Source organism: Molothrus aeneus, chromosome 10 (assembly GCF_037042795.1).
Source record: "Molothrus aeneus isolate 106 chromosome 10, BPBGC_Maene_1.0, whole genome shotgun sequence".
Classification (NCBI taxonomy): Eukaryota; Metazoa; Chordata; class Aves; order Passeriformes; family Icteridae; genus Molothrus; species Molothrus aeneus.
Window position 1 is genome coordinate 2,014,868 of NC_089655.1, and position 24,121 is coordinate 2,038,988.

At 42.4% G+C, this 24,121-nt stretch overlaps 1 protein-coding gene across 2 annotated transcripts in view; it reads right to left on the reverse strand.

The window, feature by feature from the left end:
- The window catches only part of LOC136560524 (glypican-5-like), a 378,454-nt gene that overhangs the window by 268,855 nt on the left and 85,478 nt on the right, over positions 1-24,121 (reverse strand). For both annotated transcript variants that reach the window (XM_066556402.1, XM_066556401.1), the window contains exon 3: positions 21,758-22,452. In XM_066556402.1, coding sequence (XP_066412499.1) covers positions 21,758-22,452 — 695 coding nt within the window. The remainder of the gene's footprint in view (positions 1-21,757; positions 22,453-24,121) is intronic.

Genomic DNA, 24,121 nt, shown 5'->3' on the forward strand with positions numbered 1-24,121 from the left:
TCAAACCCTTCAGCCACAGTTTAACAAACACCAGCAAACAGCAGGCTGATATTTGTTTCCCTAAGCAAAACTGTAAAAAGTTGTTAATCCCACTTTTTTCTGATTGGCAAAACCAGACATGACAAAACCTGTCACCACAATGAGACAGAGAGAGAAAACTGAACTATGAGGGAGAGAAAACTCTCCTGAATTCCAGATGTTTCAGTGTGTCCTGGAGCCCAAATCTCAGATGTCTTGGGTTGAGATTACTTAATATAAGAAATATAATTTGGGCAGTGCTTGTAGCAGCCATTTTTTGCTATCTTTATATAAAGTTGTCTGTCTGCAATAGTATGAATGGGAATCAAGACTGAACTCATTTTCTTTTCATAACCATTAAAAATAAAAAATTAAAATCTCAGCAACCTAATAAAACACATGGGAGGTTAAAAAGTAAAACTGGCTTGTTACTAAAACATCTCTTAATATAGAATGGCTGTAATAATGAAAAAGGGTAAATGAAAAGCATGCTGATTCCTGTTATTCTTTGAGCTGGACCATGCCCTTGGGTAGTACATGAAACCCCAGAAACGCAAAATATGAAAGTAATAAACATACAATTGCTCAGAACTTGATAATGATCTCTGTGAAACAAAATCTGAGGATTTTTGGTAGGCTTTGATGATTCTGAACATGGAATTAAGCTGAATGTATTTTAAATTAAACCTAAAATAAAAACAGCTGCTGGAAAACATGCATGACCAAATTCCTCATCTGAACACGTGCTGCTTTTGGCTATTTTCTTTTAGATTTTCAAACTTCACTGGCATTCTGTATATTCAACTCCAGTATGAAGCACAGTACAGTAGCTACTGCTGGCATCCAGTTAAGCCAATCTAATTTTATAAATGTTTGCCTGACGACTCAGAACCACTGCTATTTCCATTGGTGAAAGATTACACCACCAAATAAATTTATTCACTCTGGTAGCTGCAATTCTGTATGTAACAGGGCCTAAAGACTTTGTTAAGGTTCATGAAGTTCCCCCTACTGCTCTGATGACAACCCTTCAAAGTCAAATAATCATATGGAAAAAAGACAGCTAATTAATTTTTCTAAGAGTTAATCTGAAGTGCAAAACAAGATGGATTCCTAAGTGGAATTTTCCTGTATGAAAAAGATTTGTTCCATTAAAAAAACAGATTTTCAGCTTGAGAAACAGGGGAACAATACAGGAGAAAAGAGACACAGGAGAAGAAATCACTTCTATTAATAAACATATGAAAAAGACTCATTCCAGCACAGCAAGCCAGAGGGCAAAATTAACAAGATGTATAGAATTCACTTCCACTTGTGACTGAATTACCCAACAAAAGATATCCATGTCACAGTGGAAATGCCCTAATCAAATAAACTTTGAAATACCACTTATTTGGAAATCCGACCCCTCCATTCCCAAATCTACAAGGTTCTATGGAAATTCAAGAGACATAAAAAACACAGAGTGTTCTGCAGCACTGTGAATTGAATAACTTTCAGACTTGCCATGGTTTTGTTGATAAAACTATAAATCATGGGTATGTATTGTTTCCTTTGCACTTGGCAGGATGACAGAAAAAAATTTGAAAAATTAATTTCACAGTAGTCAAAAATAAGTTTTCTATCCCATATTCATTTACCTCTAAAACCTGAATATCTTAAAAAATAACCCACATCCTAAAAAAACCATTCCTATAAAAACCTTTCTCACTTTGTTTTAATCTCCTTGTAGCATGTGCATGTCTCAGAAAACACTTTAGAGTGAAAAGCCAGATGTTTTCTATAGCCTAAAATCAGTCCATAACCACTGCCAAAATAAGGCAATATTACCTATATTACCATACCTAATATTACCATACCTAAAGACCAGAAGATAATTTTTAGAATCTATCCATAAATCTGAAATGCCATCAAATGGAAAGAAACAGTAGGAAAAGACTTCCATGCATTCTGTGGAAAAAAAATCAAAACCAAACCCCAATACAGTCCACATGCTCCACTCCTGAAAATGCCTCCCAGCACAAAGATAAGCTTTCATTGCTTTCTGCAGGGGTAATTCTCAAGGGTTTTGGGTAACCAAGTTACTCATAAAGTTGTTCCATGACAGCCATGGCACACAGAGGACGAGAGAAGAAATGGAGTTTTATTTGTGTTTAATCCTCAGGAGTGAATCCTGCAGCTCCAACAGCTGCCTGCCCCCACAATCCCAAGTGTCTGCACCTGATCTGGCCACAGGAGTTGGGATTGATACAACTCCAGAATTTCACATTTCTCTTTTCCACCCATTAGCATGAATTTCACTCCTCAGCCTTCCCTGACACCCTGACTTGCTGAAGGACCTGCTGGCCTCACAAAACCAGGAATGCTTTGGGTTGGAAGAGACCTTAAAGACCATCTTGTCCCACCCCCTGCCATGGGCAGGGACACCTTGCACTATCCCAGGTTGCTCCAAGCCCCATCCAGCCTGGCCTGGGACACTTGCAGGGATGGGGCACCCACAGCTTCTCTGAGGACCCTGTGCCAGGGCCTCCTCTGAACAATTTCTTCTAATATCCAATCTGAAGTTACTCTCTGCCAGTTTGAAGCTATTCCTCCTTGTCCTGTCCCTCCAGGCTCTTGGAAAAAGTCCCTCTCCCCCTTTCCTGCAGGCTCCCTCCAGGCACTGGAAGGGCACAATCCCAATTCTGAAGGCCTGATCCCTTCTCCAGGCTCAACGATCCCAATTCTCTCAGCCTTCCCTCACAGGAGAGGTGCTCCATCCCTCTAATCAAACCCCAAACTGTGGTGTTGTGAGCTCCCCAGGACGAGGTGAGAGATGATTATTTGACTCCATGTTCTCAGGAGGCTGATTTATTATTTTATGATATTATATTATATCATATTATATTAAAAGAAATGCTATACTAAAACTATACTAAATTATAGAGAAAGGAGACATCAGAAGGCTAAACAAGAATCATAATGAAAGCTTGTGACTGACTCCTCAGAGTCTGACCCAGCTGATGGTGATTGGTGATTAATTAAAAACAATTCACATGTAACCAATCAAAGATGCACCTGTTGGTAAATGATCTCCAGACCACATTCCCAAGCAATCAGATAATTATTGTTTTCATTCTTTTCTGAGGCCTCTCAGCTTCCTGGGAGAAAATCCTGGGCAAAGAGGATTTTTCAGAAAATATCATGGTGACACCAAACCATAATGTCCTGTGTTCCTGCTCCACTGTCCTTCCACAAGGAAACACAAAAAGAGGCAACTGGAAGGCTGCAGTGATGTTTTTAGAAGGAAATGGAGCTTGCTAGGGAATATTTAGCAGCACCCAGGCTTTTATATGGTGGTCAAAATCCTCCCTCCTTGCAACTCACAAGAAGATACAATTTTCCAGAAGTGCAGGACAGCACTGCTTTCACCACATCCAGCAAAATCTTCACACAGCAAAGCACCAGAGCTCAGTCCCAATGATGGCAGCAACACCTGACAGACACGAGCTGCCCCTCCAACCCTGGCAAGCACATGGAGACCATACAGCTCAGGTGAAATGGCACAGAAAATCCCATTCTCTTTCTCATTTTTCCATGTTTTCCCATAGCTTATTATGGACATTTTACTCACATGTCGGTATCAGAATCTATGTACTAAATAAAACCTAAAAATAATAAAAAAATAAAACCTTGTCAAGAAACTGACCTTGGAATCAAAAGATTGCAAATTTTATTAAAGCAGCAAGCAAGACAATTTCCAATTAAAAAAAATGTGCAAGAGCACAATACCAACCATGTCAGCATGTTTTATTAGAAACATTTTATGTTTGCCTGGACAAAAAAAAGATGAAAAATTGCAGAAAATTAAAATTATTAGTTCTTATTTTAAAATATAAGAGGGGCTTGAAATATCTTGAAATATCTTCACGTTCAAAAAACTTCAATCGCCTCAAGTAAATGGACATAACATCTGTTTTGCAAAAGTGAATTTAGAAAAGTCACAAACATCAAACTGATCAGTTACACATAAAAATATGTATGTTTGATGTCACATCACCAAAATGTCCCAGAAAACACATTCACCATGGCTCCTACCACTGGGGTTCACCACACTTCACTTCTGATTCATTGCCTGGAGCAGAAGTGGGACCTTATTGAAGTTTAATGGTTGTAAATAACATTACATCCATTTCCAAATTTGCACTTAAATTCAATATATACACTTTGGGCATATCATCATCACTGTCACATTTAACCCTTACTGCTTTCTTTAGGTGATGTATTTGAAACAGATCAAAATACTTTCATTTAACCAAATTTTTTACATCTCCACTTCTAGTAAACTCTATGAGTAAGATCTTGCCTATGTTCAGTACATTTAGAGAGCTTCTGTATTTACATTGGAGTAGTGAACAAGTTACTGGGACAGCCTGTATTTGGATATTCCCAGTCCATAATTTTGAGTGTGGATGGCACTGTAACGCAATGCTTTGTGTCAAAAGAATGCAAATTGCACCCTCATAACAAGCAGATGAGCTGAAGTATAAAAATGTGCTGTGGCTTAGAAGCTGAAGAAATTTTCAGGCACTAAAAAAGCACAGCAATAAAAAGGGAATATTTTGCTATGCAAATCTCAGTATTTTTTTCCTCCAAAGAGTATTAGGTCCCTAAGTAATTCACAATTAATAGGCCTATTCTTGACAGAAAATGTGCATTTATTAAAGGAAGAAAAGTTTGTTACTTTTACTCAAAAAGATTTGAGAGTTTCCAAAAGCTGTAAGTGGCATAAGCACTTCTTCAGAGAGGTACTTCTCCTCAGAGGTATAATCTTACCCTTTTCAACAGGGGCCTTTTAGAAGAATTTATTCGTGAGAGGATAATCTTGTGCAGTTTGAACTTTCTCACCAAGCTGCCTGCTCATTGCTATGCTGGGTGGGAGGTGAGGCTGCTTGCAATGCCAGCCATGTCTATCGAATCAGAACTAACCTTTTGTTCCACTCATTTTCTCTGCAAATTTCTGCCACCAGCAGCCACCTCAAAAAAAAAATACACTTTTGAAGCCTTGGTGTCTTTTAGGTAATTCACATCCAAGCTGGTTCAAAATAAGGAAGTTTGGTGGTTTTGTGGAAAGCCAATCAGGACTTTTTGCAGAACACAGGAATGTGTGGCCTTAACTTTGTCACCTCCACTTTGTGAATGCTCATCAATGCAAAAATAAAGGGAATGTCATCTCATAGTGTTACACCAACTGATACCAGAGTCCAAAAAGAAAGACCAGAAGACTGATTTCCATTAGTTATCAATGCCATCAGAATAGCAAGATTCTGACAGCAAATCAGTTTCAGAAAGAAGAAAGACCCTAATAAGTCAGCACTGGTGATACACAGAAACACAACTAAGGAGAGCAAAGAAAGATTGATGACTACAGTAGTCACTTCACTTTACAGAAAAGCAATATTCTTAAGGAATAAGTACCTGTAACTTACATCACACACACAAAAAGTATTAGTGCTTGCTCACTAAACATCATAAATGCCTATAAAACCATAAAACACATGCACAAGTACCCCGCAATCCAAAAAACCAACCCACAGTCTCTGAAGGAAAAGTACACAAAACCAGCATATAAAATTAGAAAACCTTATTAAGCAGACACTGGGGAAGTATCAAGAATGCAGCTTTATCACAATCTTAAACCGAAGAAAAAGCACATGATAAAATTGTGTTTATGGTTTCTCTTTTCATTCAATGCTGTGTATTACATTTCCAAAGTATCAAAAAATCATCTTGGTAAAATCATGTACTGCAGGAGCAGCACTGGGGAATCTGGTAAAGAAGAAAAAATTCTTTGTTAGCGAAGCCACAAAGCATCTACAGAGGCTAATTGATCATGAAAATGCCAGGATGGCTGACAGCTGAGTGACAGAGCAGCACTGGGCTCGCTCCCTTCCCCTTGCAGAGGAGCCCCTTTGATTCCATGTCTGCTCCTCCTGGGCAGCCCAGCTCCTGGGCACAGGGCTGCAAGCAGCAGCCTCAGGAACAGGGGACAGGCTGGGCACAGAGCCCTTATAGAGAATTCACAGGGACAGGCTGGGCACAGAGCCCTCACAGGGATTCACAGGGACAGGCTGGGCACAGAGCCCTCACAGGGCACTCACAGGGACAGGCTGGGCACAAAACCCTCATAGGGATTCACAGGGACAGGCTGGGCACAGAGCCCTCACAGGGATTCACAGGGACAGGCTGGGCACAGAGCCCTCACAGGGATTCACAGGGACAGGCTGGGCACAAAACACTCACAGGGCATTCACAGGGACAGGCTGGGCACAGAGCCCTCACAGGGATTCACAGGGACAGGCTGGGCACAAAACACTCACAGGGCATTCACAGGGACAGGCTGGGCACAGAGCCCTCACAGGGCACTCACAGGGACAGGCTGGGCACAGAGCCCTCACAGGGCACTCACAGGGACAGGCTGGGCACAGAGCCCTCACAGGGCACTCACAGGGACAGGCTGGGCACAGAGCCCTCACAGGGACAGGATGGGCACAGAGCCCTCACAGGGATTCAGAGGGACAGGCTGGGCACAAAACACTCACAGGGCACTCACAGGGACAGGCTGGGCACAAAACACTCACAGGGCATTCACAGGGACAGGCTGGGCACAGAGCCCTCACAGGGACAGGATGGGCACAGGGCACTCACAGGGATTCACAGGGACAGGCTGGGCACAAAACACTCACAGGACACTCACAGGGACAGGCTGGGCACAAAACACTCACAGGACACTCACAGGGACAGGCTGGGCACAGTGCCCTCACAGGACACTCACAGGGACAGGCTGGGCACAGAGCCCTCACAGGGACCTCACAGGGACAGGCTGGGCACAGAGCCCTCACAGGGATTCAGAGGGACAGGCTTGGCACAGAGCCCTCACAGGGACAGGCTGGGCACAGAGCCCTCACAGAGCCCTCACAGGGACAGGATGGACATAGAGCCCTCACAGGGGATTCACTGCAGGCTGGGAACTCCCTTTCCACCCCTTTTCCTCCCTCTCCCCCAAGGGAGATCAGGGAGCTCTGCAGCTCTGCCCAGCCCATGCAAGCAGCAGGCTCTGGCAGCACCACCTGACACTGCCCAGGAGCCCATTCCCAGGAAGCCCAGTGCTGTCACCTGGGGCTGCCATCTCACCTGGGGCTGCCATCTCACCTGGGAGCTGCCATCTCACCTGGGGCTGCCATCTCACCTGGGAGCTGCCATCTCACCTGGGAGCTGCCATCCCAGCTGGGCATAGAGGAGCAGCCCTGGCTGGGGCACAGCTGAGTGAGGAGCCCCAGTCCTGCTGCAGATGCAGGGTCAGGGAGTGGCAGTTCAGCCCTTCCAGCTGCCACTCCATCTCCTGCTCACTTGAAAATGAAACCTGGGCTTAAGTGCTTTATGGGACTGGGGCCAGACTGCTCAGTTTCTTGCAGAACTGTGTTTTTATATCCATAATGTTAGCTCAATCCTTCTGCCAAGGAAACCTCTTTTCCCAGAGTTTTGTTTATTTTTCAGGATTGAGCTCAGAGGGGGCTGGGGTTAACCTCAAGCACAGTGGCCTGATTGCCATATATGTTGAAGACACTTTCTACTGAAAAGGCAGCTCTATGAAGTATGCTCAGTTTATTAGTCCCTGACTCTGCAAGGGACAAGCAAAGCAGAACAGGGATAAGTGAAAGTGGGGCTCCCCCATGCAATCTGTGAAACAACAGACAGTATGTAGATGAAAAAGTAAATTAAATAATGCCAAGTCCAAGTAACACAGCATTGGATTGTTTATGCTTTCAGTACCTAATTTTTCTCTGTGTATTTTAAAAATCTAAAACTCTAAGATGAAAGAGAAAGGGAAACAAGGGAGTACTTGGAAAAAGATTTCAGAAGAAAACACTTGAGCAAAACCACTCAAATCACTCAAAAAGAGAGATTATTTTCCTAATCATGACCAATGTGTTGGTGAGAAACGACCCTAAAATAACCCTAAACTTTTATACCCAAAGATAATCAGCCTCAAAAACCAAAGCAAGAGATAGTTTGGGTTCAGGAACTTTGTGGGAAATTCATGTCTGTAACACCTTCCCCAGGTGGCAGCAATGGCTGGAGAGGCTCAGGTGGGGAACAGAACAGGACTGAGCTCAGTGCCACAAACCCTGCAAGGCCACACAGCTTTGAAGGCTATGAAATCCAAGCAGATGTTAAAATACTTGTTTCCTTTCTACTATTTGAGTAAGTGCACTCCCTTAGAGAAATTCTCATCAAAAATTTAAGAAACGTGTGAAAAAAATAGAGCAAAAAATGGAAAAGAATTTACGGCCTTATGGCTCAGCTCAAGAAAATTTAGATGCTCCAAAGCAAAAATGGTCATGAGGTCTTTGGCAGCAAACCAGTGAGGCACAGAATTTCTTGTTCTGTCCCCAACCTTTCACCAAGCATTTTACAAACAGTGTGCACAAGGAAAACTGGAACCACTCAGACCTTGCAATGACAAGATAATATTTTAAGTCTCACACACCCATTAGTGCACAAAGTAATGATGGGACAAAAACAACTTCTTTGGAGTCTGATGTCAAAAAATGGTATTTATACTACAGAATACTGTACAGAAGTGATGAAACATTTTCATGGGTCCAGATGCACAGGGGAGGAACATGAAAAGACTTTTTAAAGTGTATCATGTCTTATGAATTGTAAATCCTGGGTCACTACATGTAGTCTCAAAACAGAACCATGAACTGGTTAGACATTTTCACAGTTAAATATAATGAACAAGCCATTCTTTTTTTCTGTCAGATCATGATAAATGTCACTTCAGCTAATCATCATGAAGAATTAAGCTCATATCAAAATTCAGAGTCTACCAATGGAGCAGCTCAAATCCTGCAAGAAGCTGACTTCATCATTCCATCAGGGATGAAGCCCCACAGCTGAGGGTGTATCCTGGGCAAGCTTAGACAAAGAGAAGTACAGATTATATATACTTAATGATTAAAGCTTGCAGAGTAATGCACCACATACCTCACAAAAAGCCCAACAAAACACAAAGTGCCTTTTTTTGTAAAACCCACAGGACTAATTAAAGGGAGAGGAGTGAGAGAAACTGAACAGAAGCCCTGAAGATGTGCTACTGTGTGGGTGTGAAAGGGGGTGTGTGTCACTCACACACTCCTGTCCCTCCCCAGGAATCAGCAGCAGGGAAGGAAACACCTGAGAGGGTCAGGCTGAGTGCTCTGCAGAGCCCACACACAGATTAGTCCAGCCAAGGCCCCTCCAGCACAGGCAAAATATGGCTAAAAGCAGCTTGAAATGGTAGGATTGGTCAATGGTAGGATTAGTCAAGCAGGACAGCCTAAGAGGAAGACAGATGATGTTGAGAGGTCCTCACCAGCATTCCAGAGTCTTCAAATACTGGGGGTGGGGGTGTCCATAATTGTTTTTCCAGCTCTTTCCCATGTCTTTTGTCTCAATTTCTGACATTCCTTTCCCACTGCATTGCCTCCATATTCTTCTATATCTCTTTCTCCTGGGTTAGTCTTTTTTCTCTCCACACAAACAAGATTCTCCCAAAACCACTGCCTGTCTCATTCTAACTGTGAATAGTGTAACTTTCCTCTGTTACCTCAAATCATTGTTTCAGTTCTTCCTGTGTGCCTCTCTTCCCTTCTGCCAGTGTCCAGCAGTTCAGAACATAAATGACAAAGTCCTGTCACAAATGAAGGCTTTCCCAGACATGATGTACAATTCCTGAGAATTTGCCTAGCTTAACTTCTTCCTGCAATCTTCTGTTCCCTAAAAGATGTGCTCCTTGAGTCTGAGCTTTCTCTCCAAATTCTCATCTGTGTCACACTCACTCACTAGAAAAAAAAGAGGGGAAACCATCTAATTACAATATAGAGAACATATCAGGAATGAGAACCAAGGGTAAACTTCATACACCAAGCACAGCACTGAGTCAAAACAGTCTTACTAAGTGAAGATCTTAACAGAAAGTATTGACAAAGAAACAAAACGGGACAAAGCATGGACATCTCTCTAAAAAGAGCCAACAGACCATTCAAACTCTCTCTATATATATAAAAAATAATAAGTATTTATATATATAGATAGATAGATCTATATAGATATATACATATATACATATATATATATATATATATTTGTGCACATCTCTGAGTACTCCCACTGTGATGCCATGGGAGCAAACAAGGATCCCTCTGTAAGGGCACAGTGATGGGCAGAAATGCCCCAATGTCCTCTTCCACCTGCCCCTCAATCCTCCTCCTGCACATCCAATTTCCCGCTGCTCCTGCCAGTCTAGCACACCAGGGCTCTGTGCTCATCCTTCAGACTGCATTCCTGATCCACCCCAGCTCCAGAGAACAGAGCACAGACCTGAATGCTTGAAACAATCTGGAAATTACTGTATTTTTTTCTCTTTCCCCTATCCTCCAATCCTTATTAATATTTCCAGTAGTAAATGCCCTCTAGGGAGCTCTGCAACATGGAGGCCCCCACCTCTGGGAAAATGAGGATTCAGGTGTTGCCATGGCTCACAAGCTCATGAGCTATGGGTCTGTAATAAAAGCAACACAATTTCATTCCAGAGGATTAAAACTGTTTGATCTCCCAGAAAACAACTACAGGAGATAGTGCAGAGCAGAGCAGGTTTGCAAAGAAACAGAGATCAGAGGCACCAATATACACCTCAGGTAAGGAAACAGAGGCTCTCAGCATTGTAAAAAATCAGCTTTGGAAGTTGTGTCAGTGACTGCCAGTAACTCAGATGTAACACAGCTGTCAGAATGTTCAGGCTCTGTCCTGACTTGGAAAATCAGATATTTTATACTATCTCCAGTTAGTGACAGAGAATCCAACACATGCTTGATGTCACAGAAAAAATGTGTGTATCTTTCTATATAAATGGCAAATGTTGCTGTGAGCAGAGTCCCTTTGAGCTGGTCAGGGCAGACACTGGCTCCACTTGGCCCAATGGCTGCAGAAAACATCTGTCTGCTACAGAAAATACATTTGTGCAGCCTTAGAAAGGCCACATCTCTCTCTAGGCTTCAAGTTTTTAAAAGGTAAAGCAGCTCTCCTCTAACTGCAGGTACAAGAAGTCCAGTAGCTACCATTTATAGTTCCATTTCCCCTTATATAACCTGTGCCCTATAAACTGTGCCCACTTCTCTGGTTTATATAGACATGGGTGGACCTGAGGAAAACTCAGTGAAGGTTTTGTATAGATGGACTAGAAGAATTAAAAAAAAAAAAGTAAAGCTTCACTATAATTAATAAAGCCTAGAGAAACACAATAAAATCATCAGGGCCTTTCAGCTCATCTGGCACAGAAGGGCACACACCCCATGAGCCACCAGGCTCCTGTTTCCAAGCTGTGCCCCAGGTTCATTAGCACAGCTGGGAAGCATTACAGCATTTCTCCTGTAACACCAAATGCTGGTATTGTGGTCATTTTTCCTCAGTTTTTCCAATTAATGCTAACCTAACTGAATGATTTACTGGGAAACAGGAGAGGAAAAGGAAAGCTGGTGCTCAGCTGGATGAATATGTCATTTTTCCCAGTGTACAAGACAGAGGTCTTCACAAGAGGCGGCCTCTTTTGGGGCAGAAGGTGACAACAGAGCCAGCTGGCTTCTCACTGCAATCTCATGGCCCATCTAGTGCCAGCAGGCTGAAGCCCTGAACTCAAGACAAATGGAAAAACTGAACATGATCTCCAGGCTCCTGGAAGTGCCTTCAGGGAAGCTGTGACAGCTGAGGACCTCCTCACTGTCCACCTTGCCTTGCACAACCCAAAGGTGCTGTCCCTGTGTCTCCAGAGGAGGCAGCCAGCACTGGTAATATCAAATATTGACAGGTAATAACACATTTTTATTCTCTTTCACACACTAATGTCCACAGCTCCACTTGTATTTTAGTCTTCTAGTCCATCTATACAAAGCCTTCACTGAGTTTTTCCCCAGTCCACCTATGTCTGCATAAACCAGAGAAGTGGGCACAGCTTATATAAGGGAAAATGGAATTATAAATGATAGTTATTGGACTTCTTGTACCTGCATTTAGAGAAGACCTGCATTCCTTTTAAAAACTTGAAGCCTAGAGAGACATGTGGCCTTTCTAAGGCTGCACCAAAACCTACTTAGGATCAAAAATAAAAATGAAAGGAATTCAAAGTAAAGACAGAAGAATTATCACACAACTTCAGCTGGAGATTGAACAGACAATGCCCCAAGCTGTTTGTAAAAGAACTTGAAGCACTAAGATTGTTTGGCACTGCAGCCCCTAAAAGGTGAGCAGGGAATGAAACAAAGACCTACAAGTTAACAGATTAGCCCCCAAATGCCTCGTTGATAAAAACAGGACTGCAAGTTATTGATAGAAAATGCAGTGCTAGAAGTTACTTTATAGTTCAGTTTTTATATTCAACAAAATGTAACACTGTTCAAGGTACAATTTAGATGGCCGGTGTGTGTTTGGGGTTTTTGGTCATTTTTCCCCCAAAATCTCAACTATGCTAAATGCAAAATCAATGAAAAGCTTTCTGAACTATCTTAAAAATTAAATTAATCTGGGAAAATTTATTGTTTGAATTGGCAAATCCCCTGCTGGCAACCAAACGGTTAAAGAAAAAATAAGGGGAAAAAAGCCTTAAAAGACTCAGGAGAATTAGCTGTTGCTAAAACAATTTTATGGTCCTTTCCACTCCAGTGGAGGTAGTTTGTATGGCTGACTGGAATCTATTCAATGCTGTCAAACATCTAACACTCCCATAGCCAGACGCCTCACAATGAATAACAAGCAGCCTCGCTGCCAATATGCTCGAGCTGCATTTTTTACCAGGGACTGGACCCCAACCCAGCAACACTCCAACTTCATTGTTCCATGCCTTGTTAATTTATAAGACCAAAAATTAACCACAACAAACAGAAGTGCCAAAATTCTAAAGCGTTGCAGCTACAAACCCCATCATATTTAACAAACCACAATACAGAAAGTCAGGTTCGTAAAAAGAACCTGCACATCTAATTTCTCTTTTGTAGTTTCAATTGATTTCATAATAGAAAATAACACTCAGTTTCAGCAGATGACTTCCATAATCTGGGGAGGCTCACAGTAAGTGCACAGAATAAAAAAGAAAGAAGTAGAAAGAATGAATAAAGTGTACACAACTCTCATTGAAACACTAAGCACATCATCTGTCATCCTGAGTATCATCATTTCCATAAATATTATCCCACCCATTGATTGCCTTGCTCAGTGCTGTGCTTCAAGCAGAATCCTGGACTCTTACCATATTTACATCCTTCATCTTTCAGCTCTAATAATGCTGAAGTGCTGACACCAGCCTCTCATTGCAGGGAAGATAGAGAGTGCTCAGTGACAGCCCTGGCTCTGGGAAATTACAGCTCTGCTCTCCTGGCAGCTTTATGATTATGGCTCTGACAGGCCTTGTGTTCTGGAGCTCATCTCCTGCCCTGGGCACATCCTCATCTGCTGCAGCACCAAGCTAAAGTCAAACAGGACACACACATTTCCATGGAGCTATCACTGAGCATTTTCAGCTTTGGGGGAAAACCAGCACCATTCTCACCATGTTTCAAACAGCTGATGACTCTGGGGTTTACTTTTAATTATACTTGCTGCTAGAGTTCCCAGCATCTAATTCTCTAGGAACCCATAAGGTGGTGCTGAAAAATTCCAGAGCCTGGCTTTGTAAAACAAAGTGAAGCAAAGCAGCTGTTTTGAGAAAAAGTGGCCATATCATGCAAACAGCCCTGAGAAAATCTAAACTCGAGTCCACAGCAGAACTCATGAGCTCATTCTTATTGAATAAAAATTGCTGCTGCACTTTCAGAGCTGAGCTGATCACCCACATTAAAAAGACACAGCTTTGAAGGAGTTAATGAAAAGCAAGGGGCTGTGAGTGTCAGTGTGTGCACAAGTGCTTGTGGGTGCTTGTGCTGTGTTGACAGCACTGAACATCCCAGAGGGACAGGCTGGGCTGCCCTGCAATGCTCAGGGACATTGCTCCATCAGCCATGCACTGTTAAGGATGTATTTAGAAGCAGCATCAATGAGGTATCATTGTTTTTAAGCCTAACGAAAACAACAAGGAAGTAATAAAATGTAAAATTCAGGGACTACCACCACTGAATTATTTTACCTAAATACAGGTAGTATCCTTAATAAAAAGTGATTTTTTTTTAAATTCATTTCTACAGCACTAGAATTTTTTTAAATTTAATTTTTAATTTTTTTAATTTTAATTTTTTAAAATTCATTTTTACAGCACTAGGCCTCTTGCTCTGAAAGCAGGGTACTATTTCTTTCTACTCATCATAAACCTGCTGTCCTTACTCTCTACATCTGGCCCTACAGCATTCATTAGCACATGCACTAGAGAAGAACTACCCAAATTATGCACAATTTCACCTGGTTTGAAGCAGCATGCATACACATCTCCAGAAAGCACTCACCTAACAGCATTTCTGGGACCCCACAAACACACACAAATAAATACCTGACACATTTTCGACAAACACTTTGTCACACGTGTCAAACAAGTGTACCTTGATTGTAAACAGGAAAAATTGTCACAAAAACACAAATAGTCCCAAAATCTTAACCACAAATGATGAATCACAGATAAAGCTGGTCTCAGACCAAAAGCAGGTAAAAGCTACATCCATCAATTCCACTGATATCCATGTTTAACACGAGCCTTTTAGGTTACATACTCACACAAAATCCAAGATTTAGGGAATGAAAAGTGGAACTTGAGTACTGCTCCAGCAGGCAGAAAAGAGCTTTTTATCTTACTACAGACTAATGAGTCATTAATAGTGTGGCTAAGCACTATCAGCAAGTCAGCAGCCAGTGGGGAGGCAAGCTGGGCCTTGTGAAGGGAGAGACACATCCATGCAAATGCATCATCACTCCTGCAAAAGCAACTGAAAGCTGCACAATTGCTGTCAAATCCAATTCTTAGCTACATGTTTAGTCAAACAAATGACAGCTGGATAACACCCAGCAAATATTCTCAGAACTAACACAATTGTAATTACATGGTGTTTCTTTATTCCTGCTCCACTCGATAACAGACTTTTGGAAATATGTATTTCAATTTAACCTACTCCACTTTGACATAAATACTTAATTTCAAGCAGTTCCATTGCTACAGATGGGAGGATCCTTACCACCAGGAAATCAGGCTACTCTGTGGCATCAAACACCTGCATGGAAGAGAACTGTCATTACCCAACAGGGGCCAGAAAGCTCCTTGTATCCCCCCAGGGAGCTGTTCAAGGCTACATGAGCTCTAATTCTGCAGAGGACTTCTGTAACAGATGGAAATAAGGCAAATGCATTAAACAATTTAGATTATTATTTCCAGAAATACTTCTACAGGACTCAAGTGTCAAAATGCTTTTAAATCAAGCAAATTGCACGTGGCAAGACTTACAAAGCTGCCTGCAAGAATTAGATGCTTACACTCCATGAAATTCAGTTGATTCCAGGGATATAGCTCCACTGCTGCTTTTTAAAAATTCACCCATGACTGACCATAACATGAGAGCAGTATCTTAATGAGTATAAAGCCCAAGAGAAATAAACCAAAAATTTAATGCAGACTTATTTTTGCATGTGTACAGCATGGTGAAAGCCATCCTCTTCCCTTTCCCACAGAAAAAGGTCATTGCAAGGTGTGCCCTCAGGGCAATTCCCCTGCTTTCTACAAGGTCTCCTCCTGCCCCAGCATTCACAAAGGATTTGAACCTGATGTACATTCACATAACCTGGGTTCATGAGAACCAGATATGAAAGGACTGCAAGAAGTGCTGCTAAATCAGACAGGGCTGCTTGGAGATCTTTAACAGAAACCTCACCACAGCTGAGGGCTCCTCCAGTTTCTGTTTTCAGAGGAGGTTTCCTGCTAAGTGCTTGGAAAAAGCAAAATGTCATTTAAAATAACATAACTTTCCCTGTCCTTTTTTATAGTTGTTTTCTGCAATCTAACCACAAGGAATTGAATATACTGCTTTAACCTCTGCTAAGTACAGTTTTTATACTTATTGACAGCTGGTGTTGATCATTTGAATTGGAAAACTTGCAGGAAGGAAGCACCTGAGTTCAGCCCTGAGTGTTCTCCAAAGCCTCCAGGAGTGTTTTATGATACCATTCAATGTCATTAATCAAGTAGTTCATTACTGGCTGGCAGAAACTCTTTGTTGCTGTGAACTCACTCAGCACAAAGTTATTTTGTTCATAGTACTGCCACTTCCTTTTCAAATTTGTAAGGTTACTGTGCATCAGCCTCCTGCTGCTGCAAATTTGGCACTCTCTTCTCTAAGCTTTTCTTTCCCTAAAGGTGACCATTTAACAGATCTTGGGTCTTTTATTTTTTATTTCTGCATTCCTCATAATTTAAGACACCTGAGTTACTTTCTGTAAGCCTTCCAGACACTGCTGAATTTTTACCAGAAAATTTATAGTAAGGTTTTATATTTGTTTTCCCCAAAGACCCCTTCCCCTGTAAGTTCTGGCTCAAGGCCACTGCAGTAACACAGGCATTCCAGGATACCCCAAGTATGTTTTTCCAGTGGCAGATGCCCCCTTCTGTCCTTAAACTGAATCTAGAAGAAATCTATACAGTTTGCTTGTTCGGTGCAAAGGTCCCAGATGCAGCTTCTCAGCAGGGATCATCTGTTTTGGTTAAATGCAACATTTAAACCCACTGATGGGAGGAGATTGATCAACCAGCCACCAGGAACAACCATCTATCTACATGTATTTTCTGTTTGGTCTTTTTTTTTTTTTTTTCACTCCCCTGGGCTCTAATTTGCTCTTAATTCTGTGTAATTTGCCTCCCAGGTCCCAGTGACACCCCCAGCTGCAAAGGGCCACAGCACAAGTGGCTGGACAGGCATGGAAAGCCCAACTCCTTTGTCTGGATTTTCTTTGTCAGCAAGGACAGCAGACCTTGCTAGAAGCTTTTTTCAGCTTCTCATGCCTTTCTTGCATTTCTTCTAAACCACATGAACTTTTAAGAAACAACACTCAAATGAGCTGCCAAAAATAGGCATCCGAGAGTCTCTTTCATTACAACCTGAAACCAGACTCTTTAAAATACAAATGGTATTTAATGGATCTTTTCTCAATATTATCCATCTTTCTCCTCGATGTCATAGAAAGGTTGTCACTGATTTTGATCCAGTTTTGATCACAATCACTATTTCTGTGCTTCCTGACACTCCTGTAATTCCATGCATCTTGCATCTTAAACATCGCTTTCTGTATTTTTTCCTGCCTCAATCTGCTCCTCTTCCCAAAGTTTATTCTTCTATCACTTTTTTATATCACTGTTATCCCATTAATTGGTGAGCTTGTCTCCAAGAAATTAACTGCCTTGAGGCACATCTTTCTGCTTTCTCCTAGTGCTTAATCTCTGATCATATCTTGGTTTTATAATCCCTATCAAGCCTTTTATTAGCTTTTGCTTTTATTACTCCTAAAATCACAAAACACAATATGCTGGACTTTGCTCTTGCCTAACAGTTATCCATCCTAAAACCAGCAGGTCTGTGGCTTTTTACATTCTCCTCATTTAATGCTTCCTCAGCCATTATAACATTAGCAACAAGATAAATACTTGAACTCCTTGCAGCAAGAACACAGAGAAGTACCAGATGTGCCTTCCCACATTCCAAATATTCTGCTAGCACACATCCCTTTGCATTTCCCAGCCCTTTGCATTCCCACCACAGGCAAAGGGATTCTGATCCAGACACAGGAAAGGGGAACCTCTGGAGCCATGAACTGGCAAAGGAAATCTGAAGGAAAGGGAATGGAAATGGAAATGAAAGGAAATCTAAAGGAAATCTGTGCCTGGGCAGGGCAGCAACTCCTGAGTGCCCCCTGGTCCAGCAGGAAAGCCATCCCACAGATCAGGGGTGCCTGGCAGAAGCAGCAGTGCCACTGTGGGGCAGGATGGCCAAGCCTCACTGGAGGCCCAAAGGGAAGCACTGAGAGCTGGAGGGACTGGTCAGATTCCAGCCATTGTGATCCAGCAGAAATCCTCACTCTGTTTCCACCAGCCACCCCATCCACGACGTGCTGGAGTGGGACTGCAGCTCCCTGCCAGGGAACAGCTCAGTGGGATGCGGCTCCAGGGGTGTGGGCACTGTTTGTTACCCCACCTGCCTCAAGTGCCAGCACCACATGCACTTCAGAACTGCCCCTCCTCCTCCTCCTCCTCCTCTCTTTATTTCAGCTGAGAGCAGTTTACTTTCCCTCTGAACCAAAAACAAAATTAACATCAGCAATGATGTGTAAGTACAGAGCTTGTACAGCAATACAGAAACTGAACACACGAAAAAGGAGACCAGCTTTTAAACATAAAGGCAGTAAAAGAAATGAACAAAGAGGAAGATGCTAAGGAAGGCTAAGGCAAGCTGGTGTGTGTGGCTGGCACCACGAGGCAGCCAGGGCTCCTAGCAGGGGAAGGACAATTAGATTGAGCAGATGAGAGCAATGCTGCTGATTGCTGGTGCTGCAGAGCCGGGCTGGCCTGCATTAGGCTCAGTAAGCTGGATGCAAGCCAGCATCATTGAACAAATGGCATGGCACATCCCCAGGAATCTGAGGAGACACTACCAATATCTTAAAGGTGACCTCTCACACTTGCTATCCCAGCAAATCAGGCAATTCTCTTGGCTGTAATGGACAAGATCAGCAGAGGCCACTTTCCTGAAGTTATGCACGCCTCATACAAATAGGATTTTTAGTTTTAGATTTAATATCAATTGACTGCACCTCATTTGAGCAAAGTATCCTAAGTGCTTTATTGGTTTATTTCAGCCCTTTCCCATTTTAAAGAAAACATAATCTAACTTTCCATTATTCATTATCATCCAGGCAGGCAACAAGAGAAAAAAAGAACCCTAATTTTTAGCCATATTGTCTATTAAAAATGTAAAATGTTTTCTAAAAGGGCAAGCACATTAATTAAGGCTGCCTCGGGATAAATGAAGATTACTAGGAGTGCTCTGCTTTCCTGGATGAGTTTTCCATTATAATCAAATGAAACCAATTACTGCCTTTGTAATGGAAACTACCTAAGCTGAACATTTCCACTTTTGCAGAAGCTGGGGAGTGCAGTGAGCAAGCAAAAAAAGGTCCCCAAATACTTGGGAAAGAAAAAGAGAATGTAACTTTTCTGGGGAAAACAAAGAATCCTGTAAGTAAAACCAACAGTAAAACACTGGGTGCACATCAAATGGCCCCAGTGTAATTGAGAATCCCAGCCTGGATTCCCAGAAGCCATCTCCAGCAGGAAATCCTGAACCTGAGCACTGAACTCCTTTCTGCTTCTTCAGAGGAGAAAATAAAGCCTAATTAGGCTCAATTTTCTAAATAATGGCTATCCTCTCCTCTGTAACTAATCAGGAAAATTTTAAACCAGTATCAGATGAATGCTTGTTCAAATAGTGAAACATGCTCTGTCTTCTAAACACCATCTTACTCTGCAGGCACCTGGAAGGATTGAGGGTAACAAACACTGAGGCACAGCTCTTATCTTCAAACATCCTTTGCCATCCTACTGAGCAGCCCCTAGAACAACACACAACAGCACCTTCTTCTGCACATGGAGGTTCTGCCAGTGACAGAAAGCACAGATAACTTCAGGGAAAAAAGAATTAATGGAATTTCAAACACAACAGCATTTTCTGAGCTTATTCCAAATGGAAGAAGGCAAATGTTTAAAGGTATTGCTAGGGAACTAAGAAAGCCCCAAATAAAATTATTTGAATAATCTTTAAAGAGAGTCTGGAGCCTGAAAGAGACTTGAGAGAGAATGCTACTTCCAAATCACCTAAAAGCAATACACTCATTGAGTTCACCCATGATTATCCAATATTCACCTGGACCATGAATTTTACCCCCAGGAAGCTAAGGAAGAGCATGTTAATTATGAGGCTGATAAAGGCAGAGTTGTGTTTTAGCATTCTGTCCATGAAATCAGCAATGAAGCTCTACAGTGATTTTAGTTGTCCATCTATAGTCAGATAAAACCAATATACAGTAATGGTGTACTTTGATTTCTGGTTCCCTTTTAGACTAATTTAAAAACAACTTCTGAGTGAAAATAGGGGCAGAGGCAGGAACTTTGGACACAACATATTCTAAGTTTAACACTTCTCCGTGGGGAACATTGTGACACCACCCAACTTTAGCACAATGCAGATCTGCAGCACATGCAGGCTCCAGTGCCCACTATTCTACCCAAGAACCCGGAAAAATGTCATAAAGGTTTTCCATGTTAATCTCTAAGTGTCAGATAAACTAGCAAGTTTGCCATTCATGAAAAGGAAAGGAAAACTGAGGCAACACGAACTGAGTTTTAACTAAAATACAAAGTGAAATTCTATCAGATTACAGCAAGTGGTTGGGGTTTTTTATAATTTATGTGTTATAACTGACTCTAGGTATGGCTCTGTCAGGTGTTCTACAGTGAGGGGAGCTGCAATATTAGAGATTCTGGAAGGTTGCAAACATAGAAGCATTTTTCTCCTATTAAAAAAACCTTCCTTTGTTTACAATAGACTCTGCCACAGCTTCTTTCTGTGGAATCTCTGGACTACCTTCTGTCTTACATGATGTGGTGACCAAAGTACTACACAGAAATTAAATATTTAAATTTGTGCATTTCCATCTGTGCTCTCTCCAAGAGTTTCTTTACTTTAAAGACAGGCAGATCTACCTGCATTTTTTTAGATTAGTCTTTATACCCTACTTAAGGCCACACTGCTACATTTTTACCACTGAGAGTTGTGTTAACTTCATACAGACATAGTCAGCTGCATCATCTTCATTTCAGTAATTTCTAGCCTAATCTCCAACACCTTGAGAGAACACCTGCCAGTCATATGCTGCTATTATTTATGTGACAGTTCTACCATCCTAGTTCTTTCCCTTTAATCTACACCACTCACAAAGCTGTTTCCAATTCAAGTGCATTTTTTATCCTTTACTTATGTAAATGCTGCCAAGTAAGTCTGAATGTTTTCATGCTCTTTTCCCAACTTCTGTATGATAGATGTGCCCATTACCTGTACTACCTTCCTGATGTCTCAGTCAACACAAAAGTAAGGGGACTGTAAAATTGTGAAAGTCTATTCTTTTGCCTTTATTTAAAAGCTCACTTTTCTAGGCCCTTATACCAAATCCTGTGGGATGTCCCACTTGCTACAATTACATGCCAGGATAACACCTGATTGATATCCAGTATCAATTTTTGTTTAGAAAACAAAATTGTGAAAATCAATTCTTTTGTCTTTATTTTAAAGCTCACTTTTCTAGGCCCTTATACCAAATCCTGTGGGATGTTCTCACATGCTACAATTACATGCCAGGATCACCTGATTGATATCCAGTATCAATTTTTGTTTAGAAAACTGTGCAGACAAGGCAGAGCTCTGCTTTACTGGGTTCCTTCTAAAGAAACAAATCCCCCCAACCCTTTCATTTCAAAGCAGACTCTACTGAACCCCACCATAATTCTCTGTAAAGTCTGCATGGACTATTAGACACACATCTAGCTAAAGTCTAAAAACTGCTGCAAAGACAACACCAACTTGTTTAAATGTTTATCCACAGAAGGAGGAAATTGATAAATGGCAATGACAGATTCTAAGGGAGCACTTACTGTGGCAGAGAGCTGTGGTCCATTGAGCTGTGCATGCAGGATGGCCTCGTTGATGGAGCTCCAGATCCCCGCCAGGGCCGTTTCCAGCTCGTGCGAGGCAGCCATTTCATTAGTGAGATATTCCAGCGTGGAGATGAACTCCCTCCACTGAGCATCCAGCTCTGCCACGCTGGCCAGGCAGCCCCTCATGACATTGAGGCAGTAGCCCACGCAGGGCCTGATGAGGGTGAGCCCCTGGCAGTGCGGGCAGTACTGCATCTTCACCAGGGCCCGGCTGCACTCCTTGCTCAGAGCCGCGTGCTCCGTGCTGTTGATCACCTCGATGCCCAGGCTCAGCGCCTGGCTCAGCATCCTGCTGGCCCAAAGGGATTTTGACAGCTCTGTAACCATGTTTTTAGAGTAGTGTCCAAAGGGATTGATGTCTTGCCTTGTAAGCCGCAGACACTCCGTGTAGTCCTCTGACAGATCTGTAATTCCTGGGTTTATTAGCCGGCTGTAGACCAGAGGAAAGAGACTGTCAAAGAACCGCAGAACTGCACTTTCCACGGTGGTCTCTGCACCCAGAATGTAGAGAGAGATGTCTGTAAAAAGCTCCTTAACGGGCTCTGCTGCTTCTTTTGCCATAGGTCTGTACGCTGTCTCAAACAGGGAACTCGTGCGGTTCTCAGCAAAGCGAAGCAAAGACTCAAAGGCCTCTAAAAAGGGGGCAGGGGAGAGAAAGAACTAGAGGTTAATGGCAGGCACCTGAAATCTCAGTCACAGGACTAACACTGTCCTGAACAGGAACACCAATAGTTACATGGAATCTGAAATATCAATGCAATAATACGAATACAGCTTTCAGCAGTAATGTGATTAAAAGGACCCTGTGTGTAATGAAGGCAACACTTAAGAATTGGTTTTCTTAAAAATAAGATGATTCTGTTCTCACTAGCCAGACCCTGATCCACCAAGGACTCACACAGATTCCAGGCCAGGGCTGGAGCACAGTCCAGGGCTGTGTAAGGTGGTTTTTAGAACTCACACTGCATATGGGCAGTTCAGATGGGTACACTTCCAAAGCATCCCTCAGCTCAATTGTGAGGCAACTGAATATACACAGAAGCTGAAGGTTTTGTTTCATAATTCTTGAGTAAGTGGTTGAGAGGCACTTCTTGCAAAGTACAACTCCAAAATGAAGGAAAAGAATATTGCTGTGTGAATAAATTCTCTCCCCATAACATTGGCCACATCTGGACACCAGCCAGTGGTTGGGGAGGACTTGACATCGTGTCCACTATGACCCAAAACCAAAGTGAAATAAACAAATCAGGAAAACATTATCTCCTTTAATTACACCATTTCTGAGTGGCCTAAGAAAAAATAATATTTAAGGAGTTCCACAGTTAACACATTTCAAAGGGCACATGGCAAGTATTATATACCCAAACCACTGACTGGGGTGCTAGAATTCATGAACAGGGCAAGGAAGGGATCAGTTTTCCAGATTATTTTTAATGACACAGAAGACAGTAATCCACACCATTCCCACTGCTTTCTTTGGAAGCTCTCCAACAAAAAGCCTCTGCCATAAATCATCCTTGCACTCCTCTGGGTGGCAAGCAGCTCCAGGCCAGGCAGATCTGTCACTCCACTGAGGCCTGGCCAGATAATGGGGCTTGGTCTAATCCTCTCCTCCTCTCATGGCAACGTGGCTGTGTGATTCCCTGCTCTGCAGCACAGCCCCAAATCACCCAGAGATCAGCCCCACAAAGAGCAGAAACAATACACAGCTGCAGATTAGCACAGCCTGGCAAGGTTCTGCAGCAAAGCCTGCACACTGCGCCGTCCCTGGGACAGCTCCTGGCAGCTGACTCCTGCTATGATTGCATTGCAATCCCTTTTAGCACAGTGTGCTTTCACTGCACTGATAACAGCACATCTCACTGCACAGCCATCAGCAGCATTGTGCACACACATGCTGCAAAAAATCCCTTCAGCACTCGCACTGGGATTACAGCAGCTAATAGTTTGGAAGGGCTTATAAAATCCTAGAAATTAAGGAAGCAGATATACTCCAGTTGAAAAAGATGACAGTACACTTGGCAGGGAAACACCTTGCCAAGTTTCAGACTGAAGCAGAGCTGACAACAATTCTGAAAATTGGATCCAGGATAGGAATCTTGACACAACCTAAACTGTGGTTTGTTGTGTGCTATTGCATGTCACAGATCTCTTTTATGGAAAATCCTTTCCTTAGGATTTTTCCTCCTGAGAAGCTGAGAGGCCTCAGGAACAAAATGTAACCAATGGTTATCTGCTGCTGTGGAATGCAACAGGTGCATCTGGGATTGGGCTCATGGGGTTGTTTCTAATTAATGGCCA